This window comes from Suncus etruscus, chromosome 3 (genome assembly GCF_024139225.1).
Source record: "Suncus etruscus isolate mSunEtr1 chromosome 3, mSunEtr1.pri.cur, whole genome shotgun sequence".
NCBI lineage: Eukaryota > Metazoa > Chordata > Mammalia > Eulipotyphla > Soricidae > Suncus > Suncus etruscus.
In genome coordinates this window covers 13,928,650-13,953,173 of record NC_064850.1, presented here as the reverse complement: position 1 = coordinate 13,953,173, position 24,524 = coordinate 13,928,650, and the positions used below count along the sequence as shown (strand labels likewise).

At 43.8% G+C, this 24,524-nt stretch overlaps 1 protein-coding gene and 1 pseudogene across 1 annotated transcript in view; one reads left to right on the top strand and one right to left on the bottom strand.

Annotated features, from left to right (window-relative positions):
• SUSD6 (sushi domain containing 6) overlaps positions 1-18,967 on the bottom strand; it is a 48,361-nt gene extending 29,394 nt beyond the window's left edge. The window contains exon 1 of the mRNA XM_049770477.1: positions 18,770-18,967. Coding sequence (XP_049626434.1) covers positions 18,770-18,890 — 121 coding nt within the window. The 5' untranslated portion in view covers positions 18,891-18,967. The remainder of the gene's footprint in view (positions 1-18,769) is intronic.
• A 4,645-nt stretch (positions 18,968-23,612) lies between these two features.
• Positions 23,613-24,155, top strand: LOC126004092 (ubiquitin-conjugating enzyme E2 C-like; annotated as a pseudogene).
• Positions 24,156-24,524: the final 369 nt, after the last annotated feature.

Genomic DNA, 24,524 nt, shown 5'->3' with positions numbered 1-24,524 from the left:
AACATTTCTTTAATGTTTTCACAGCACTGGTAGGTATTTAAATACACTTCTTTGGCACAAGCTTCTGAATATATTTGTCTCCCCTTGGTAGCAATCTGAAACAGATCAAATCCTAGCTTTGCCTCCTATCTATGACAGTAGCTTCTTCCCTTACTGTGTTTTACTCTCATCTTCCCCACATCTGCCTTCTTCTTGGGCTAGAGCAATAAACAGAACAATGGGGAGGCTATGTACAACCTGGGTTCCAACCCTGGCATCCAATATGGTCCCGAGCCTCACCAGGAACCATCCCTGAGAACAAAGCAAAAACAATCCAAAAAAGAAAGAAATGGAGGAGAGAAAAGAGAACTCTTTCAGTTGCAGCCATGATGTGAAGATCGTTCCTACAATCTCACTATAAAAATTAATCTACGTGGGGCCGGAGTGATTGCGCAGCAGTAGGACATTTGCCTTGCACGTAGCTGACACAGGGTGGACCTCGGTTTGACCCCCGCATCCCATATTGTCCCCCAAACCAGGAGCAATTTCTGAGCACATAGCAAGCCCTGAGTGTCATCGGGTGTGGCCTCCCACAAAACAAAACAAAACAAAACAAAACAAAACAACTAATCTACTTAATTTGCTTCTCTAGTACAGTCTGATTCCTGTCATTTTTTTTTAAAGGTTGTTGAAGGGGAGGACAGGAGAGTATGACTAAGTGGGAAAAACAAAACCATCCAGAACGTGTATCCCAAATAGAACCCTTCTGCTAGAAATACTGACACATATGTATAAATCATGCACCCCTTTTTAACTGTCAGTTAAAACTGAATGTCAATTTATTATTTTTCAAAGTGAGCAATGAAATAATTGGTGGTAGGGAAATTAACCATAATGATTTTTCCAGCTGTTGGTTCAGTATATTCTCGTGTAACAAGGTATGAAGACAATTTAGAGGATATCCTTCTGCATCAATCCTAACTGCATAAATAGAAAACCCTTCTCTCTCTCTCTCTCTCTCTCTCTCTCTCTCTCTCTCTCTCTCTCTCTCTCTCTCTCTCTCTCTCTCTCTCTCTCTCTCTCTCTCTTTTTTTGGTTTTTGGGTCACACCCGGCAGCGCTCAGGGGTTACTCCTGGCTCAGAAATCACTCCTGGCAGAATCGAAGGACCATATGGGATGCCAGGATTAGAACCACCATCCTTCTGCATGAAAGGCAAATGCCTTACCTCTATGCTATCTCCGGCCCTGAAAACCCCTTCTCTTGAGCAACTGAAGAATCAGATGGAAACACAACGGAGGGCAATCCTGTAAAAACACTTTATGAAGAAGGATCCTGTGGAAAAGGGGTGGAGATGCAGAACAGCTGTCTCGTAAAATCACAAATGAAACAAAGACCAGTAGAAATGAACTGAACTTTAGTTTTTGTTTTGGGGGTGCCACACCCGGCAGTGCTCAGGGCTTACTTCCCGACTCTGCTCAGGCATCACTCCTGTCCAGCTCTGGGGACTCTATGGAATGCTGGAGATTGAACCAGGGTCAGCAGCATGCCAGGCAATTATTCTACCTACTGTACTATATATAGCTCCAGCACAGTCTTCACTTTAGCAAGGAATCTGAGATAGCAGGGAGACTAAGATGAAAAACAGGCCTCCTCTTAGAATTTATACTTGAGTTTCATGGGGTCTGAGAATCAAACATTTTCCAACAAATAAAGAACACTTGGGATGGAAAGGGCAGCGTAAGCAAAGCCCTGAAAAGCTATTAGAAGGATGGGTGAGGGAAACATTACATTTGGCTATGTATAAATATATATGTTGGGCTAGAGGAGAAAAAATTGGCTGTACATGGTAGTGCTCAAGGCTTACTCCTGAGCTCCAGGGTCGCCCTGGTTTTACTTAGGGGCCAAATGCAATGTTGGGGGATCAAACCAGAATCAGCATGTGCAAGATAGACAATCTAATCCTTGTAGCATCTCTCTAGCCTCTATGTATATGCTTTTTCCCCCCTTTTTCTTTAGATAGATAATAGGTAGGTAAGTATATAGGTAGGTAGGAAGGTAGATAGGTATGTAGGTAGAGATAGATAAATAGAAAGATGGATGGTAGAAAGAAAAGAAATATTATGTACTACAATCTGGGGACTTGAGGGACAAAGTAATTGTACATGGGTTCTGCTTTATTTTTCTTAATGTTCTTTGGCTGAAAGTTCAAAGTTAAGGTATCAGCAAAGTTAAGGTATCAGTGCTGCAAGGTCCCTAAGTATTGGGAGAAAGTGCCCTTGATCACCAGATTAGGAGAAGCTCCCAGCACTGCCCACCTAAAATTAAAAAACCAGAAAGTCCATCTTTATGGAATATGCCCAGGTAAGAATTTAAGGCAAATAAAATTCCTTTCAGAAAAGAAAGATTGGGGACAGGAGAGATAGCACAGTGGTAAGGTGTTTGCCTGGCACGTGGCCAACCCAGGACGGATGGTAGTTCCATTCCCAGCATCACGTATGGTCCCCAGAGCCTGTCAGGGATGATTTCTGAGTGCAGGACCAGGAGTAACCTCTGAGCGTCACTGAGTGTGGCCCCAAAACAAAAAGAAAAAAAAATTATTGATAAAAGTACTGGAAAGTAGTGGTGGTTCTTAAATGTCTTTATCTGCAGGAGCAAATGTACTTATCTGCATCTTTATGTCAATATTTACCAGTGTTGGGCTGAAGAGACAGTATGGTAAGTGTCTTGTACATAGTTGACCTGCGTTTGATCCCCAGCAATTAAATGGTCCCTCCCTTACAGTGAGTGCACAGAGTAACCACCAAAAGGACTCTTACTCAGGAATAAGCTGTAAGCACAGTCAGATGTGACCCAAGTTTCCTCCAAATAGGTGATACTCAACTGCCTTTGCCCAAACCCCAACACTGGAACAACACAAGGGAGCAGAAGTCTCAGGTCTAACTGGAGAATGAGCTATGGGTTTCTTTTTTTTTTTTTTTGGTTTTTGGGCCACACCCAATAACGCTCAGGGTTTACTCCTGGCTATTCGCTCAGAAGTTGCTCCTGGCTTCTTGGGGGACCATATGGGACGCTGGGGGATCGAACCGCGGTCCGTCCAAGGCTAGCGCAGGCAAGGCAGGCGCACCTTACCTTTAGCGCCACCGCCCGGCCCCAGAGCTATGGGTTTCTTTCTGGTTGTTCCACTGAAGAAAGTTCTCAGGTAGACAAGAGAGTAATTTTGTAAAATTTTCTTTCTGGAAAGGGGAGCAGGCCAAATTAGTTTGAAACTTTTTGAAAGAAACTCAGCTTAATAGCTCCATCACCAGTCTTCACCTTGGCAGCTGCCAGAATGAACCACCTGCTGGCAGTCAATCAGCATTTACATACACCATTTCTCCCCATGCTTCTTTTTGTTTTCTCCTGAACACTTTAAGTCCTCAGGAGAGGGGGCCTCTAGCGGGCTCTGGTGTCTAGTTGTTCCTTGCAAAATGGAATTACCAGGGCTCGAGCAAGATAGGGCAGCTAGGAGCTTGATTTGCAGTTTTGAACCCCAGCATGTCATGTGGCCCCTCAAGCACCTGGAGGAGTGATCTCTGAGCACAGAGTCAGGCATAACCCTGGCATTGGCCGGTTGTGGTTCAGAAACAACCCCCTCCCCCAAAACCTGAGGTAGCAGCCTTCCCTTCAATCAGAGTGGGGGTTACCTTTGTCTCCTGCAGGTGCCTAGTTAAACAGCTTCTTTCTGAAAGAAAACAATTGAAACCTCTGCCAAAGCAGCGTTGGCCTTTTCTCTGTGGGAAGGAGAACAAACTTTTAAGGAATGCAGATTTCTGGGCTACATCGGGTATCAACTTAATGATTTTTTTGAGCCCAAGGTATAGAAAGCACATTTACAAAGCTCAGTACAGGTGGGGCAGCATCATCCCACAGAGAAGAGGAGGTTGCCTTCTAAGTCTCAAGAAGGAACCAGACACATCTCACCATCTTTCTCCACCCCAGAGTCGAAGGCAAATAGTAAACACTAACTAAAATGTTATCTCTCCTCTTTCCCTCCACTCAGATTCAGCCTTTCCACCAGATCCAGTTTAAGTGTCAGCTCTTCTGGGAGCCCTTCTGGATGCCAGATTTGGTTCTCTTCCTTCTGGTAGCTTTCAGAATCTGAACCTCTCAAAAGGAATAAAGATGTCCTGTCTTGTTTTTCACTCCTTTGGAGACTATGAGGACCCCAGCATCTGGCGGAGGGACCAGTGCAGACAAAAGGTAAGTAGTTGAAAGAGACAGTGACAGGGATTCAGAGTTAAAACACACACACACACACACACACACACACACACACACACACACACACACACAGACACACACACACACACACATGCACGCGCACACACACGCATGCAGTAGGCATCAGTTCTGAAAGTATTGTTAAACTGTCATTGAAATCTCCTTCAAGAGGCAATTTCAGTAAAGGAAAGAAGTGGAATATAATATCCAGTTGCTCAGATTAAAACAAGGTAGTATGTGGGGAGGAAGAAAAACTGAGGATTTCCAATTACTGCTAAAAGAGCTGTTCAGAAGGGAAGAGATCAATAAAAATCATCTGAAGTCTGGTGATCTCACTTAAAGTGAATCTTATCAACCTTGATCTTTCCCTATTTCGGTGAAGACCTTGGGCTAGTCTGTGCTTAAGCTGCCTGAGAGCAGCCCAGGCAGGATCAGAGGGGATAAGTAACAATTAACCAGGCACGAAATTCTTCTATTTGCTCCTCCAGACAGGTTGGAGACAGGGCCGGACAATTGTTCTGAGGCAGGAAGTGCTAAGGCAGAACTTGCTAACTCCCTCCAAGCCAGAAGACCTGGGGCCTGCCAATACAAACAGCAGGAAATAAAGGATGAAAATCGGGCCATATTCAATCTGAAGAACAGCAAACGCCTCTAGGTCAGTGAAAACATTCTGTAACTCATAGTTACCCTAAACAAAGTGGGCAGGAAAGGAAAAAGACTAAGAAGCTCTCACACAAACAGATTAGCTGAGATCTTTTAAAAAATATCTTCTGGCAAACCTTGAAGCTGACCCAAAGAAACCAGTAGCTGAAATCAATATGAGAAAACAGAAAATGTCCCTGGTCAGGGATGTTTGGAAATATTGTGAAAACCTTGTCCTAAAGGAGCAGAAACCTTTATTTGCAGTCACACATTAAGTAAGTGGGTTTCAGGGGATCCCTGAATTTTATTTATCACCGCAGCCTGTAATTCACCCTTCCTACAAATGTACTTCCCTGATCAGTTTCTATATAAAACTTCTTGATCCATGAAGACAAGATTGTCTGTCTCTCTCCTTCCATCCCTCTCCCTCTCTCTCTCCTTCCCTCCCTCCTTCCTCCTCCCTCCCACGCCCCCCCCACTTCTGCTTCTCTAGCTTATACCAGGCCCTCCTTCAAAAACTGGGGCCTCTCATAGGAACATGGATGTCAGGTTTCTTTGTCTCAGAATCCTGATTTGTCTGACATGACCATGATCTATGGTGAAAATATTTTTGATGACCCCTTCCTTCCACTTCACATCTTCTTTGTTGTCAGAAAGGAGCAATTTCACATTAACAAACCCATGTGTGAAAGATTTAGACTCCACAAATTGGCACTTCAGACTCAAGATCTGGGGGTCTGGTGGAAACTTTAATTTCATCTTATTAGAGGCTGTTAAATGCCAATTTCCTGCTCAGAACTGAAGTGTCTTCTGATCCAATTCTTGAGCATTTTAGGAGATAATGACTTTTTTTTTGCTAAAAGGGGGGCACAGTATAGCAGTGTTATCTATCCAGGGAAATATTCCTGTTGTTTACCCAGTACTTTGACATATATCATCTCACTGAATCTTATTACTCACCATGCTTCCATCCCACCCCAGTCTTGCTGGTTTGAAGGCCACACCCAACAGCGCTCAGGCACCACTCATGACTGTGCTCGGCGGTCTACCTGGTGCCAGAGACTGACTCTACATTGGTAGTGTACGAGGTGAGAACCTAGCCACCCACTGTACTTACCTCCCTGGCCCTCACAGTCTTAATTTCTTAAAAGTCAGGGTCAGTCACTATTGTAGGCAGAATTTCTGAATGTCAAGGAGAAGCACTACAAAATTTCTAAGCTGATAAGGCTCAAGGAATAACAGCAAGAGTATGGGTTCCTTTGCTGAAAGTCACTCTAAAAGAAACCTGAGACACATCTCTGAAGGAAGTCACAATTCTTTTCGTCCATCTCAAGACATCAAATCACAGCTCTTACACAACAATTCCTGTGACCCAGTGATCCAAGACAATACCAAGACCTGAATTACATTCACATGCCATAAAGTCTAAACTCTTCCCCTCCATTAGGAAGGAACCTTCCAATTCACACTCTCTAAAGCCTCCCTGTAGGAATCTGTGACTAGATCTAACATGCACATGGGAGCCAGCAGCATGTGGTAGGCACACTGTCTGAGACACGGACTCTTTGTTGGAAGTTTTCTGCAAGGCTGAGCCAGAGGATGAAGGGCAAGGAGAGAGGATTCTGGGAGCCTGTCCTTAGTGACCCTCTCCAGCAGTGTAGAATGCCAACCATTTCAGCAGATGCAATACACTAGGATCCTTACGTTTCAGAAGTGAGATGATGCTTTCCAAAGGAAGGAAGAATCAAGGTGAGCAGAGGAGAGTATCTCTTTCCCTTTCCTTCCCGAAGCCTCCCCCAACATGAAGACCACACACACCTTCTCGAAGGCAAGTGTCACATCATAATAACAACAATGATGATAACATCACAATCCTGTACGTTATTCCAGTTTCACTTATATGATAACTGTGGGAAATTATACAACACATTAATCAGCCTGCCCGGCTAAAAAGACTTTAAATTTTTTTGGTTTTTGGGCCACACCCAGTGGTGCTCAGGGGTTTACAACTGCGCTCAAAATCACTCCTGGCAGGCTTGGGGGACCATATGGGATGCTGGGGTTAGAACCTAGGTTCGTCCTAGGTCGGATGCATACAAGGCAAACGCAGTACCACTGTATTATCACTCTGGCCCCTAGACTTCTTTTTGTTTGTTTGTTTTTGGACTACATTCAGTGATGCTCAGGGATCACTCTTCATAACACCTGGGGTGCTAGATATTGAACCTGGGTCCCCCACATATAAAGCATTAAGCCCTACCTGCTATACTGTTGCTCTGACCCCAAGCAGATTTCATTCTAAACCTGGCCCTGCTATCTAATCTCCAGTGCATGCCAGCTCCTACTTTAGACATTTCTCCCTCCAAGGAGCCTTCCATGACAGCCCAGTTGATTCAGAAGCCTCTCCAGTGTGAATTCCAGTAAAGAGTTATGACTTCCCCAGTCGTAGCATGTTTCATATCCAATTAATATATTTCAGTTGCTGATATAGACTTGGCATTCAGCCGGAATCACAAGCTCTTACAGAAATAACCAGAGTTCCAAGCCAACAGCTCTGCATTTCTCCTGCTGCACAGCACTGTGTGTGGCTGTGGTTACCCTCCTCTTGTAAGCTTACGAGAACCCAAGTACATACATTTGGTAATTCCTACCAAGACCCTGTCTAGTATACCTGGTTCCAGAAAGTTCTTAAAGGCACTGCATGTTCATATCTTTTCTGACCTCCACGCTCACCTAATGGCAACATGTATTTGCTGAACAATTTAGTGCCATTTATGAAAAGACTAAACCCAATCTCTCCTTAGAGCAAGTCTATGTCTCTCACAATCTGCAGAACAGAAGGTTCAGCTTCTAAACTGTAGTCCTCAACGTCTTCAGGAGCCACCTAATCTCTTCACATCAAAGACAAGGTTTTAGGGATCGAAATCCTGTGTAGAGGACAGTCTCCCAAGAGAAAGGATTAACACCAGAAGCTCCGGCTAATAGCATTCAAGAAATAACACACAAAGCCTCTGTCTTCAGTCAATACTAAATCTATGGCCAGGAGATGGGCCATATCTCACAGAGGTGGTGATTATGAAATGGATCTTGAGGATTAAGAGAAGTATGACGGGCAGAGAGAGAGGGGAGGAGTCCAGTCACAGAAATGAGAAGCTGAGAAAGGGTTTGAAGACGCTCAAGTTCTATAAGGAGTCCTCTTAACATTAACTAAAGGAACAGAGACAGAGGGAAAAGGTAAGCAAGAAACCCAACCCCCAAGCTGCCCTTCCCTGGTTCTCTTGGTGAGTTAGAATATGGCTTTCATGTGCATTTTTCCCACATGACCTTCATCCCCTACAAGTAATTCTTCCCTCCTCATCACCTAAGAGGACCCACACAGGGTTTAAAGATCCTCACCAGGCTAAAAGTTAACACAAATCTGCAACTTTTCTTAGTCTTCTGCTCAGCCCTCCCCCCACCACCCCCTTAAAAAAAAAAAAACCCTACCAGCTGTCTCCTCTGTAAAAAAGACACTATTTACATAATTCTCAACTCCTTGAATTTTGAGCAGAAATAATTAGGAGATGGTGCAAAGAACCGAAGAACCTCCCTTGTATGCTAGAGTCCTGGGTTCCATACCCAGCGCAGCAAAGTCTCTGAGCACTGAGCTGGGAGTGGCCCCTGAGCATCATCAAATATGGCTGGGCCTCAAAACCAAATTTTATAGGCAAACTATAAATCAGCAAATGGGCCCACAGGACCAAGAATTTGTCCTGCATGTCCCTACTTCCAGAACAGACCATAGTCCTATACAACCCTGCTTGAAGTTAAAACACCCCTCACTAAGCCCCGTTCCTAGAATATGCTTATCAGCGCCATTGGGAACGATGCCTGGCCTGCTTTGAACAAAGTGTAAAAGTACTCTGCTGTTGCCTCAAGGGACATTTGTGCCAATACGTAACAAAATCAAAAGTTAAGGCTGACAGACATGTATATTGGAAATATCAAAGATTGGAGACTGGAAGTCTACTGTGTGAGGATATAAAGTGAGAACCTTGTGGTCTATTAAGTCACATCATGAACCACTTATCAGCAATTCTGGGCAGTCACACAAATTATCAGGAAGGATGCAGTGGCTCAAGTCATTCCTTTAGATAAGAACAAGGCTCCCAGTAACAGTAGGAACTGTATTAGAAATGAGTAGGGCCCACCTGGGTTTGATTCCCGGCATCCCACTGGGTCTCCTGAGCCCTGACAAGTAATCCCTGGGAGCAAAGGCAGGAGTAAGCTCTGAGCACAGCCACGATAGCCCTCCCCCTCCAAAGCCTTTTTTTTTTTTAAAGTATAAACAGGTTATATTTGAAATTTTTAAGGAAGGGGGAGGTGAGAAAGATATCAAGAAAGAATATAAGCAGGTTCAGAGTGATAACACAGTGGGTTCAATTCCCCCTGGCATCCCATATGGTCCTCAGAGCCTGGCAGGAGTAACCCTTGAGCCTATCCAGGTGTGGCCCAAGCTCACCCCCTTCCCAAAGAGAGAAAGAGAAAAGATCATGAGCTCTTTACCTGACTGAAACCCAACCACAATCATGTTTGTAATCAAGGTATTTAAATAAAGATATTGGGGGCCAGCGTGGTGGCGCTAGAGGTAAGGTGCCTGCCTTGCCTGTGCTAGCCTAGGATGGACTTAGGTTCGATTCCCCAGTGTCCCATATGGTCCCCCAAGCCAGGCACGATTTCTGAGCTCATAGCCAGGAGTAACCCCTGAGCATCACCAGGTATGGCCCAAAAACCAAAATAAATAAATAAAATGAAATAAGGTATTAATTAAAAAAAAAAAAGATCATGAGCTTCTCCAAAGTGGAGTGAAAACCCCTAGTAACCACCCCCCTTTAAGAAACAACAACAACAACAACAACAAAACAAAACAAAACAAAAAAAAAAAGGAGACCAAGTGAGGAAGCAAAAACAAGCAATGTTTCTCCTTTCCCGAGGACCCCCAAACCTCACTGTGCCAAGCAAGATCAGTGTTTAGCAAACTTGACAAATAGTTCCTAGTGCCCACTCGGCTGTCTGGTATGTGAAAATCCTGCTGGCACTTTTGTGCACTTAAAAGAAACTTGCCAGAGTCAACAAGGCCAGACTCTCAGGACTAAGCCTGTGAAAAGAAACTGGTCTTTTCTATTTCCTCATCCAAGGAGTCTGCTACATGTGAAGAACTGTGCCACTTGTTACTCACATTAACAAAAACTACAACACAATTTTTAAAACCCTATTTGCATCTGATCATACCTGCTGAAATACATTTGTCCCTTTTGTCTGAGAGATCTGAAATACTTTTGTAAATTTATTTTTTTTGTATTGTGAGCCAGACCCTGCGGCACTCAGGGTTTACTCCTGGCTCTGTGCTCAGAAATCACTCCTGGCAGGCTCACGGGACCATTTGCAAAGCAAATGTCCTGCCACTGTGCTATTGGTTCCAGACTGTAAATTTATTTTTGATAAGAGGGAAGCCTCCCGTGTTAAGTCAGGAAGCTCAGAGCCCTGCTCAGAAAATTCTTGGTCAACAGTGTTGGTGGTTAAATCCAAGAACCTAAGGAGTGGTACTGCTTGGGTGCTGCAGAATCGGGATTACCTGGGTCATTCATACCGGGGTCCACATGCGGCATTGCTCAGAAACCTTCAAAGCTGCACACAGCAATGCTTGGGGAACAAGTGGTGCTACGGGTAGGATCAGGGACTGCCATACACAAAATGGGTACCTTAACCCCTATATATGCTATTTTCTCTGGCTCCACTTTTGCAAATTAAAAAAACCGGGGCCAGAGTGGTGGCACAAGTGCTAAGGGTGCCTTGCGCGCGCTAGCCTAGGACAGACCACGGTTCGATTCCCCCGCATCCCATATAGACCCCCAAGCCAGGAGTAATTTCTGAGCACAGAGCAGGAGTAACCCCTGAGCATCACCAGGTGTGGCTCAAAAACAAAACAAACAAAAGTACTAAAAGATTTGTAACCAGGGAAAAACTAACAAGTCAAAGAAGTTAAACAAGAGGAAAATTTCTATCTCTGGAAAAGCAAATGAATAAGCAGGAAAGATGCTTAAGAGGAAAAACACTATTAAAAAGTAGCTTAGGGGCCCGGAGAGATAGCACAGTGGTGTTTGCCTTGCAAGCAGCCGATCCAGGACCTAAGGTGGTTGGTTCGAATCCCGGTATCCCATATGGTCCCCCGTGCCTGCCAGGAGCTATTTCTGAGCAGACAGCCAGGAGTAACTCCTGAGCACTGCCAGGTGTGGCCCAAAAACCAAAACCAAAACCAAAAAAAAAAAAAAGTAGCTTAGAATGGGAGGACGCAAAAGAATTACAGTGCTGAAGATATGAAATGAAAGAAAGAAGCAATTCAAAGAAGTGACTGGAGGATAGTACAGCAGGTAAGGTGCTTGCTTTGCAAGCAGCCCTTAAGATCCGAGTAAGCTCTGAGGATCACAAAACTTTTTTTCTTTGAATCTTGTAGATTGGGGAGGAGGGGGGCACACATGCACACATCACTGTTAACCACTGTTCTATTTCACCAGCCCCTCAAAGAAATTTTTAAATAGAGGCCACCCCAGTGGTACTCAGCCTAGAAGTGTGCAAAGGATATTCATGGGTCACCAGGACCATAGTAAGCAATATTCTGGGGGTCATTAGGGCTGTAGAAGTGCTCAGGGGTCATGCAGCTCTGGAAATTAAACTCAGGACCTCAAACTTGTTAGGCATGTGTTCTACTACTTACACTATCTCTCTGGTCCTAGGATTTCTTGTTTGTATATTCTGTTTTGCTTTATTCTGAATTATTCTACCAGATTGCTAAAGAACATTTTATTTTATTGAAACAAGTTTTTTTTTTCTTTTTGCTAAGGAATATTTTAAAATGTGACTGGGGGTGGGGGAGTCACTCCCAGAGATACTCAGTGCTTATTCCTGGTAGAGGTCAAGGGTGCCAGGGCAAACCCTGGTTGGCCATGTACAAATACACACCCTACCAGTTAAACTCTCTTTCCAGACCCTAAAAATGTAATCTTTTGGTCTTTGTAATCCTTGTCAAAGAAATAATGTCTTTTTGGGTCTGGTGCTATGGATAGGAATAATAATAGTACAACAGGTCAGATGGTTGCACATGGCCTATCGGGTCCAATCCTTGGCATCCTGTAAAGCTCCCTAAGCCCAACAGAAATGAACTTTTGAGCATAGAACCATGAATAAGAACTGAGCAACAGGGGCTGGAGAGATAGCACAGCAGTAGGACATTTGCCTTGCATGCAGCCAATCCAGGATGGACAGTGGTTCGAATCCCAGCACCCCATATGGTCCCCTGAGCCTGCCAGGGGTGACTTCTGAGCGCAGAGCCAGGAATAACAAGCACTACTGGGTGTGAACCCCTCAAAAGGACTGAACAACAACAGGTGTGGTCCCCAAACAAAACAAAACAACACAAAAATAATTTCTTATAAAGAAGAGATCTTTGGCATTCTCAAATTTTTCTTTTCAGTCTACCCATGGCTTAGTGCTCAGGGGACTAAATCCAGTGCTAGGGATTCAAACTCCTACATGCAAAGTCTGTGATCCAATCTGTTGAGCTAATTCTTTGACCCCCTGAATTGGTAAAGGTCCAAAAACTCCAAAATTTCCTAACATATGAGCAGTTTGGACACACCCCAGCTCTGAAATGCCAACAAGATAGCCTCAGTAATATCTCAGCTTCCTGTGATAGGACCTCAGCACTACTCCAGCATTGGGACTGCTCTTTGTAACTGGCCTTCCTAAGTGGTATTAACAACATATGCTATTTGAGAATTGATCCTTTATCAGTAACTCATGAACATCAAAAATTTAATTCACCTCAATATATACTGAATCAAAACAGAGATTCTAAGAGGAAGCTATATGAAAATATCCAAAGGACAACCCTTTGTTATTATTCAGCTTGCCTTCAGCCTCTACTGAAGTCAGATTTTGTGTTTTTGGTTAGCTCGGACAAGTAATTAACAGGATTAAAAGAAGTCAACAATCAGGACCTTTCTTGTTCACCCTGTGCCACTGGAAGCTTGTCATTAAGTGTCACTGTCCTTTAGGGCCCCAATAAACATGCCACAGGACAAAGTCACTCCTGACTTGGTCACAGAGCAGGTGTAAGTAGCATCATGAGCCTCCAGGGATGAGGAAGCAGCTGACTGGCTGGCTCTGTGGGTGTACACGATTGAGTGATGTGTGTACTGGAACCTCCCAGTGGTGAGCAGTGACGGAAAGAGCTCACTTGCAAGTCTACCTAGAATAATTAAGGACTCCGGAGTCTTTAGATTTTTAAATGTGTACCCTGTGGAACCTCCTCACCACCTCCCCCTTTGCAGAAAAGTTGGACAGATAAAATGGAAGCTTCAAAGTTAGGGCAGGGCAGTTAGGTACCTTTGTTCAGCAGGTAGAATCTGTTTCATAAAAGCTTCAACCCAGTTAAGACCTATTTAAGTGTCTGGTTTGATTAACTCCTGATTCCTTTGGTTCAAAAGCTGCAGAGGAAGGTGAGTACTATGTGCGTGTGATACTCTAAACAATAACACAATTAGCCCAAAGAAGGTGATTTCTCAATGTCTTTTCATGATGCTATGGTTGACAAGCCTATAATGACCGATCCAACCTCCTACCACAATCCCCAAGTCTTTTTATAGTCACAGGTAATTACACCACAGAGAGATTACATCATTTCATCAGCAGGGTTTGCAGCTGACAGGAAGATGCTCTGCGGATGTTTTGGGAACTACATCCTCATTTAGCAAACAATTTGCTTCGGTCCCTATTGTTCCCTTCCAAGAATAGAACTGCCTTGGCAAACCTTGTGCCTAAACTGGGAACTAAACAACTAAGAGCCATTGTAGATGAGAAGAGGAACAACCAGGGTAACCCAGAGATGACTCCTGAATCTTTTATCCAAGGGCAGCAAACACAGATGAAGTCTTTCTGCATCTGTCAAAATAACTCTGAGGGTGGATATGAGAATTCTAACAGGGTGACACAGAAAGACCTCTCAGGAAGCCTGTCACTCACCACAGGTAGTGAAGTTTCAGCAGACATGAACCACGAACTGCGCCAGATGCTGGCTCAATCCCAGCTAGTTTCACTACTTACTACTACATGTCCCTGAGCAAAGTATCTCGTTTCTCTCTGCCTCAGTTTCTCATTCATAAAACAAGCAGCAGTGTACATGACTACCTATCTCAGGAAAGAGTATCAATGGGGTGGGACAGAGCTTGACCTTTAAGTGATGCTCTCTATGCATTTTCCTGCCTATCCTCTCTCCTCCTAGCTGAGTACCTGGCTATGCGCTCAGAAGTTGCCCCTGGCTTGGGGGACCATATGGGACACCGGGGGATCGAACCGCGGTCCGTCCAAGGCTAGCGCAGGTGAGGCAGGCACCTTACCTTTAGCGCCACTGCCCGGCCCCGTCCCAGTCCCTTTAAAACTGGTAAAATAGCCCATGACCACCTGCCAGGATCTCTTGTAGTAGTCATGTTTAGGCCAGATCCATATTCTCCTGCCTGGTTTCTCAACATTTTCTACCTCCAAAATTTAACAATCTGGTCTGCTGACTTATTGGACACACACAAACAGCACAGGGCTGCTTTCCTTTCTCCTTTAAAGTTGCTTTTCGTTCTAGTGGGATATTTGCTAGCATGGTGTAAAGTGCCATGGCAAAATTTTAAGGAGAATATAAAAGTAAAAATGCATCAGTTTCTTCAATAGACATATTCAAAAGCTTTGTATATGAGTCAGCAAGCCAGTTAGGTTGAGACCATCGAACTCTGTAATTATCAAACTACAAGCTTTCTAGAAGGCAAAAGGGACTGCTGAAGAAACCAGCCTTCCCTCAAATAGTGAAGTTTAAACCTCTTCCCAACCCCTTATTCCCAAACCCCAAAAGTGATTATCTTTATTTTTTGCTTGTTTTTGTTTTTGGGGGGTTGGGCTACAGCCAACAGTGTTTAGGAGTTATTCTTGGGTTGGTGCTTAGGAATCACTTCTGAGGCTCAGGATACCACAAAAGGCCAGGGAGCAAATGGGGTATCCGGAATGAAAAGTCTGAACATTAGTCCTCTGCGTTATTACCCTGCCCCAATTTTTTTTTCAACACATACTAAATTTTAATGATCAGATCAAATCTAAAAACACCATAACTTTAGTAATCTAAGTTTTGTCGTTACACAAAAATTCACAGGCTTATCAAAACATACTTGAGCTGGAGCTATATTGCACAGGTAGGGCACTTGCCTTACACACAGCACACCCAGGTTCAATCCTCGGCATCCCACATGGCTCACTGAGCACTGCCAGTATAACTCCTGGTATGGCCCAAATAATACCTCCCCCACTTTAGCCCCCATGAAATCACAGAGTTATTCATGATAGGGTTTGGGGCATACAATGTTTCAACACCAATCCCTTCCCCAGTGTCCACTTCCAGCCACAATGTCCTCCTATCCCCCAATCCCATTTGTTTCCCCATCCTCTGTCCCAGTTTTTGATTCTAATTTACTGAACTACACAGCAGTGCTACTTCTGGTGATGTTTGGGGCAGGGGGACATGGGGTGATGCTAATGCTCCAGCAGGCAAAACACCAGCTCCAGGCCTTCGAGTCATCTCAGTTTTGTTTTTCAAGGATGCAAAGTATATCATCCACATAAAGTCTCCTACCCAACATGACTCAAAGGTAGGTCACATACCAACTCTGTTGTTATTATTTAGGCATTATAACATACATTTTATATGACAAGTGCCTACCAATCATTTTTATTACTCTATACAATACTTAAGGATCTTACTTCTGTTTTACAGGAGACACAGGAGGTCAAGTTAATCTGCCTAAGATCATGTAGCAAGTGTGTCTAAGATCACAGGGATAGGGAAGAAAGGGGCTGTAAGATATGGGAGAGGCTACTACACAGCTGGAATCCTAATTCCTCTGGAGAAGAGAAATGCAAGTTGGGTGGTATAAACATAGTTTTAACTCTGATCTCCCCACTGCAAGTTGTGACCTGGCGTGAAGAATAGGAGATGCTTCTTTTAGCCACTCCTAAAAAGAAAATATTTAATGACCCTTTCCAGCTCTACTACTGAAGGAATGACAAAGGAGGGAGTGGGGGGGGGGTGAGCTGGCCCAATGTCTCTCTAACACATTCTCCCTTACAATTGTAAATTCTGATCTGCAGGTTAAAAGAAAAAAATCCAAAACTCCAAAAGAAAACTGAACCTTAAACATGATCTTAAATGTCTCTTCTTATCTGTAGACCTGGTTTTCTTCTAAACTTGAATGACTGTGTCCAAGACAAGAGGTGACTGTGTTACTTATGCCCAAAGATAATAGAGATGAAGTGCCCTCAGCAGATGCCTATTTACTACATCCATTGGGGCCTCCAGTCATGAATATGCATGGACACACAAGCATTGTCAGGACTTAGTAGAGCCCATATGGACACTTGAGCACTGCCAGGAATGATTTCTAAGCACAGAGTCAGAACTAAGCCCTGAGCACCAGAAGTTGTGGTCCAAAACCAATTAACCATACAAAACAAAAACAAAAACAAAATAATGCTGTGTATCTTACAAGCTCTTCATTTGTAAATGCTTCTTTTTTTTTTTTTTTTTTTTTTTTTTGTGGTTTTTGGGTCACACCCAGCAGTGCTCAGGGGTTATTCCTGGCTCCAGGCTCAGAAATTGCTCCTGGCAGGCACGGGGGACCATATGGGACGCTGGGATTTGAACCGATGACCTCCTGCATGAAAGGCAAACGTCTCTACCTCCATGCTATCTCTCCAGCCCCTGTAAATGTTTCTTGAGTAAGTATCCTGGGACAGTAATGGGAGGAGACACATGCAGAAAGAAGGCACTCCATTTGGAATTATGTACATGTACCCCAATTCTGGGGGGACAGGATCCTTTACTATGTAGAGCACTGAACCCTGAAGTTGCCTGTGACTTCCTTTAAGGGCAAACTGTTTACTTTTATTATTTTGCTTGTTTTCAGCCAAACCCAGTGACACTTATGAGTTACTCATGTCTTCACACTCAGCAATCACTCCTGGTGGGCTTGGGGGACTATATGGAATGCTGGGGATAGAACTCAGGCTGACCAAATGCAAGGTGAATGCCCTGTGTGCTATACTATCTTTCCGGTTCCTTCTCTCTAATCTCTTGATCTCTTCCTCCTTTTCCCTTTCTCTTTATTACATGTTCCCCCTTTGAATAAATATCCTCCCTCAAAAAGTTATTTTACTTAAAAAAAAAAGTATAAGGAAAAATGCAGTGGTAGGTGTGCGTTGCACACTGCCAACCTGATCCCTAATTGCAGAGTCAAGAGTAAGCCCTGAGTACCGCCTAGTGTGGCCCAAAAAATAAAAGAAAAAAAGAAAAATGTAGGAGGAAAAAAGGTATAGTGCAGGAAGCTGCACTATCTTTCTTCAAGCTCAGAATATTTCATGGCAAGCATAGCCAGACAGGGATGCTCTGGGTTTTAAGCCAAAGAGTGCTGTCTCCTTTACATAAACCATAGCTGGGTGGGAAAAACAAAGTCAGCAACTAGTTACATTAGATATAAGCAATGGTGAAATCCTTTTCCCTACCCGTTACTCATACACATTCACATACAAAGGAACCAGAATAGCACTGGGAAATTGGGTATGGCAGAGGAGGAAGAATTTTCTGCACACAGGGGAGGGAAAGGGGAAAAAAAAAACCAAGCCAATGTTCCCATCCTGAACTGAGCCTACACTACAGTCATACATTTTCCACCTTGGAGAATAATAATAATAATGATGCCTCTATCCAGCTGGTCTGGAACCATCAGTCCCTGTTAATTGACTACAGACAGTGGATGGAAAGTTGGAATGGCATAGGTAGCTGGAAATGGAGTAGAGAATGGTAGCAGGAAGGGGTGCATCTCTTAAAAGGAGAGTGAGGGTAGGTAGCATGGCTTAATGAAACTAAAGCACTTGATTTCTAGAACCTTAAGGCACTGTTGTGCCACCAATTTTGTCAGATAATATGCTGGGATAGTTCCCTGACTGGAGTACTAGAAGCTGGTTGTGGCAGATCACAAGGCACTAGGGCTAAGTCCTGGCCTTATAGCTAGTGGCTTCAAGGCACCATCGAGGAAGGTGCACGGCCTCTGAAATTGTAGCTCTAACCAGTCCTTTCTCCTTGAGATGACAAGTAATTCCATTCAGGTACAGATTTACTAAGTCCACTTAGTAAGGGTCAGGGAGAAAAACCTGTCTATAGAGGATCAAGTATTTCAGATATGAATATCTTAGGTTTGGAGGCCACACATTATTTATTACAACCACTTGACTCTACCATTATAACACAAAAGCCAACACAGACACAGATATCTGTGCATAACCAACTTTGCTATACTCCAATAAATATTATTTTGATATTAAAATATGTTTTGTACTTAATTTTTTAACAAACATTAAAAATTATAAAAACCAGTCTGAGCTAGCAGTCGATACAAATCAGACATTAAGTAGGAACTAGTTTCGGATGCACACAGTCAATTTCTACTCTAGAGAGACGTCGACATCACGATCTCAAGAGTGATATGGACATTTTCATTCTCTATCACTTCTACTTTATTTTCTTGCTTGTTGTTCTCTTTCATTTTCCTTTGAAACCTCATCTAACCACAATGCCCACGCTGAGGGGTCCCACCCATTTGTGGCTATACCAAGGATCCACAGAAGTCTTAAGTTTATGGGAAAGATCCACCACCCTCTGCTCTCCTGGGAACTGCCGCCGGTCTAGTGGGACAGTCCCAGTTCGGTCTGGGATGGTATTCTTCCTTGGCACACACACACAGGTGGAAGCCAGGACTCACCTGAGGCATGTCCCACTCCGAGGAGGGTACTGAGGATCACCAGTGGGAAGAATGATCCATATCCCACACAGGATACGGCAAACGTTGAGGTGCTCTTTGGTGCTATCCTGCCATGGCACATCTTTTATCCGTCCAGGTTACTTTTAAAAAAAATTAAAAACCCAGCACTAAGAATTCTGAAGTCAGCCAGGTGTAGATTCACCTACGAAACAAAAACAAAAACCTAAGTGAACATTTCAGCCATTAAAATCAGTTTGCATTTTAATAAGGAAGCAACAATTGCATACAGAGTTGAAAGGTTTCTAGCAACTGAAGCCTGTGATAGAAAAGAGATGAGCACTTAAGCGGCTCTTCAGGTCCTACTAGGAGAAATGCCAGGGTCTGCAGCAAGCTGCTGTCAGCATCAGGGAGCCAGATCCTAATGACAAGACAAGGAGGGTTCTGCACACCTACGAATCTGCTCAGCACAGCAGAGCTCTCCAACAGCCCTGGCCCTGTTAGCCAGCTTCGGAGACCCCAGCAGAGAGGAGAAGCAGCTGTTGACACAGAGCTGCCACAGCAAAGTCAGGCTTTGTCTTTGCCATTTGGACTCTAAGCAAGTTCAACTAACTAAAAAGCATGGGTGGGGGGTGGAGGGGAATTGAGAACATGTGTCTTGAAGAAACACCAACACACCACCGCCCATGGAAGGAATGCTGCAGCAGCCACTGCCAAGGGCCCCCGTTTGGCCTGCTCTGAACTGCGAGAGGCTGGATGAGCCCCTGAGGATCTGACTCTTGACTCCAGTCATGAATCTCAAAAAAGCCTCATTAATCAAGGTTCACCCCAAACATCTGGGATCCTGGATCCCCACTTGATGGCTGTCCTTGACAGTGAAGGGGAGGGGGGGAGACATAGTTGCCCCTACACATTGGTTTAAAGACATCAGAACTATCGTGTGTGTGTGTGTGTGTGTGTGTGTGTGTGTGTGTGTGTGTGTGTAAAATATTTGGGGGACTGGGGGCATACCCTACAGTGCTCAGAACTTACTCCTGACTCTGTACTCCGGGATCACTAGCAGCTGGCTTGGAGGACCATACAGGGTACCAGAAATCAAGTCCAGGTAGGTGTGCAAGACAAGTGTCCTACCTACTGCACTATCTCTCTGGCTACTATCTTAAAATAGGGCCAAGACTTTTTGGAATTTTTTTCTATATGTCTTCAAGGAAACTACTGAACATAATGATATTATTAATTTTAGTTAATAATTTTATTTCATTTATCCTAGTCTACTAACAGATATATATGTATATATATATATATATATATATATATTTTTTTTTTTTTTTTTTGGTTTTTGGGCCACACCCAGCGTTGCTCAGGGGTTACTCCTGGCTGTCTGCTCAGAAATAGCTCCTGGCAGGCATGGGGGACCATATGGGACACCGGGATTTGAACCAACCACCTTTGGTCCTGGATCTGCTGCTTGCAAGGCAAGGATAGCCACTGTGCTATCTCTCCAGGCCCTAACAGATATTTCTTAAAGTAGGATTATAATTCTTTTGTTTGTTTGTTTTGGTTTTGGGTCACACCCAGCAGCAGGGGTTATCCTGGCTCCACACTCAGAAATCGCTCCTGGCAGGCTCAGGGGACCATATGAAATGCTGGGATTTGAACCAATGACCTTCTGCATGCAAGGCAAACAAACGCCTTACCTCCATGCTATCTCTGGCCCAGGATTATAATTCTTTTTTAATTTCCACACACCTCCTTCTCCACTAACAAAATTTTATGTAGAAAGATGAGGGTACCTGCCATCTACAAGCCTAATAAAGTCTGCTACTGGGGGTCTGTCAGGGAGATGAACTAGAGGTGACTTTCATTCATGTCTGAAATCCTGAATTTGGCCTATGACTTGTTCTAAAGGGGATTACTCTACACAGAATTTTGTATTGTCTCAGTACAAGAAAAGACAATAATGAGGGTCTTCAATGAGCATAAGTCAGAGATTCACACTAGCATTCTTAGAGAACCCTGAGTCCTTACGCACAACCCCAAATAGCTGCCCTGGTATTGACCAGCTTCTGTTCACAATTCTTCTAGACTCCAACTTTGAGTCCTTAAAGCTGTAGAACAGGAATGGTTGGTTCACGGACAGGTCTAGGGTTAAAGCCTGTAAGTCACCCAAAACAGTAATCAAACTGTGTGTGTAAGTAAATAATTGGGACATGTATGCCTTTGTGTGGCTAAGAAAGGCAAAGTCAGCATGTCAAATTCCAGATGTTTCTCTTATTATGATCTTTAACTCTCGGTTTCCAAACTGGTAAAAAGAGGACAGTAACCATACTCTCTCTGGGGGCTGAGGTCAGGTTTAGGATCAAATCACTTGGCAGGGAGCTGGATACTCTAAAACCTCAGTGAACTCTGAGCATTGCTACGTTATTATTAATAAGACCTAGAAACTGGTCATTGGAATCCATTTCCTCACTTGATAAATGCCAGAAGGTGTGAGGAAGTTAAAGAATATGTCCAGGGCTACCAGTCAATCAGCAATGGGCCCTATAAGTGTTGCTGTTTTAGATGCAGCAGCAGCAGCAGATAATTCTCCTAGATAGTCATCATTCCCTCAGGACAACAACAACCTATGGACCAAAGAATGACACCTGCTTGAGCACAACACAGCAGGAACAGACATATTTCTGCACTGAATGGATGAGGCTAGATCAGAGTGGGGCAGACATTTGTGAGTAAGAGCAGGCATTCAAGCAAGACAACATAGAAGTGATGACACTAGACTTGACTACTAGAGGATGTGCCTGGTTTGTTGTGGGGTGCTTTTGTTTGTTTATTTTAGTAAAGGTAAAGAAGATACCAGGTTTAAGAGAATCAGAACATAGGGAACACACATTCTTGGTAGAGATTAGAGTAGGGGTAGCTAAAGAATTTAAACTTTACCTTTAAAAAAAGCTACATGGGGGCCCGGAGAGATAGCACAGCGGTGTTTGCCTTGCAAGCAGCCGATCCAGGACCAAAGGTGGTTGGTTCGAATCCCGGTGTCCCATATGGTCCCCTGTGTCTGCCAGGACCTATTTCTGAGCAGACAGCCAGGAGTAACCCCTGAGCACCGCAGGGTGTGACCCAAAAACTAAAAAAAAAAAAAAAAAAAAAAAAAAAAAGCTACATGGTGCTTCTGCTCACAATAGCCAAAATATGGAAACAATGTGAGTGTTTCAAAATAGATGATTGGAAAGAGAGGTTATGGTATGGATCCACATTGGAATACTACTCGGCCATAAAAAAGATGAAATTTGCTACTACACGGATGGATTTGGAGAGTATCATGCCCAGTGAAGTTAATCAGAAGGAGAGGATAAGACACCAAATGATCTCATATTCAGGTACAGATATATACAGTAAGGGAATAACAAATACCCAAAGGCAACAGAATCTAAGAACTGGTCTTCCAGTAGGAAGCTATTGCTGGGGAAGGTGGGGGAGGAAAAGATGAGGGCACTGGGGCAATGGTAGAGAAAAATGGACAATCTTGGGGAAGGTGTAGTGAATCACTCATAAAACTCTGTTATTAACAGTATTTAATTTTAAACCATGGTGCCTTAAATAAGAAGACAAAACAAAATTAGGTGGTGTTTATAAGGATTATAAATAGAAATTTACAAGAGCAGGGGCTGCAGCAACAGTACAGCAGGTGGGTGTTTGCCTTGCCCGTGACCCTGGTTTGATCCCCAACATTCCATATGGTCCCCCAAGAACAGAACCAAGAGAACCCTTGCGTGTCACTGGTGTTGACCACCCCCCAAAATAAAAACCAATAAAAATTAAAAAGAAAATTTATAAGACTAGATTAGGAAGGAACTGTAGATGGTGGAATGTGGTAGGCAACCATAAATGTGAAGGGCCACAGACAGTACAGGACTAATTTAAGGTGCTTATCTTGTACATGGTCAGTCCCAATTTGATACCTGACCAAGCGGTTCCCTGAGCATCTCTCTGTGAAGTATCAGAGGTCCCAAGGAAAAAACATAAATGACAAGGGCCGGTGAGGTGGTGCTAGAGGTAAGGTGTCTGCCTTGCAAGCGCTAGCCAAGGAAGGACCGAGGTTCGATCCCCCAGCATCCCATATGGTCCCCCAAAGCCAGGGGCAATTTTTGAGTGCTTAGCCAGGAGTAACCCCTGAGCATCAAACGAGTGTGGCCCGAAAAACCAAAAAAAAAAAAAAAAAAAAAAGACAAACTATAATGTTATCTAGAGCTGAAATCTGTACAGTTGTAATCAATAGTCAATAAAACATTTTAAAACAAGAGGAAAAAATCATTTTTAATTATTTGAAACCTTTTCTGCTCTCCTTGGGTGTATCTGCTGAATGCATATCTAACCAGATAAGTTCCCCCAATACCATAAGTCCTTTTCTATAACTGCATTTGTAAAAGGCTATTGAATCTATTTGTTTATCTGTCTCACTTCACTGAATTCAAAGTTCCTTAAGACAGAAACTTTGAATGACTCAACCCGGAATTTAAACAGCCTGGGATAGGCCTGGTACCTGACAGGTCAGCAGCAAGTGTTTGCTAAACTCCTGATTCCTGTGGGGACAGGCCAGTATGAATTGGGAAGATGTACACATAAAAGCACTTAATCTGTTTTAATGAAATCACTGGCTTGGGCCAGAGAGAGAGTACAGTACGTAGGGTGGTTGCTTTGAATGTACCTGACTTGGGTTCAATCCCTGGCACCCCCTAGAGATTCCCCAAACTAAGTCAGGAATGATCTCTGAGTGTAGAGCTTAAGAATAAGCTAAGGGGCAGTTCTGTTCACTATGTTCTTCTCTCTGCACATTGTCACCGGGATGGTCTCCCAAAACAGCAACCCCGTTGCCACCAGTGTCGCTGCTACCCTGTAAAGAAGCCACGCCCATTGGGGGAGCTACCTGGGGCCCCCTGAGAAAGAGACTACAGCAGAAATTGATGGTCCTCATGGTGTCTGGTGACAAAAGGACTTCTGCCTTTTCTGAGTCAGACAACCTTTCTAAGTGGGAAGTGGGTAGGGACCATCCATGGAGCCTCTGGCACAGTCTATGAGGACCTGAGGTATAAACTTTCCCTGGAGGTCACCAGCAGCTACCCTTACAACGCACCCACAGATCCTCATACCCTGCTTTCACCCCAGTGTGGACACCCGTGGGAACATCTGCCCGGACATCCTGAAAGACAAGTGGTCTGCTCTCTTTGATGTCAGGACCATCTTGCTGTCCATCTAGAGTCTGCTAGGAGAACTCAACACTAACAGCCCTTTGACCACGAATGCTGCAGAGCTCTGGAAAAACCCTCCAGCCTGTAAGAAGTACCTGCAGGAAACCTACTTGAAGCAGGTGTCCAGTCAAGAGCCCTAACAGAAGGACCATCTCTGCCCTGCTCCTCCTCTGTCTTCATCTTTATTATTCCTTCAGCTATTCCTTTGTCTCTTGTCACTCTGTACAGGACTCTATGTCTATACTTGTATCATTTTTGTTTTGTTTTTGTTCATTTTACTTTATTGTTTGTTTTTGGGTCACACCGACAGCACTCAGGGGTTACTACTGGCTCTGTGTTCAGAAATTGCTCCTGGCAGGCATGGGGGACCTTATGGGATGTGGTAATTGAACTACCATCTGTCCTGAGTGGGATGTGTGCAAGGCAAATGCTCTACTGCTGTGCTATCTCTCCAGCTCCATTGTTTTTTTTTTTTTTAATTTATTTAAACACCTTAATTACATACATAA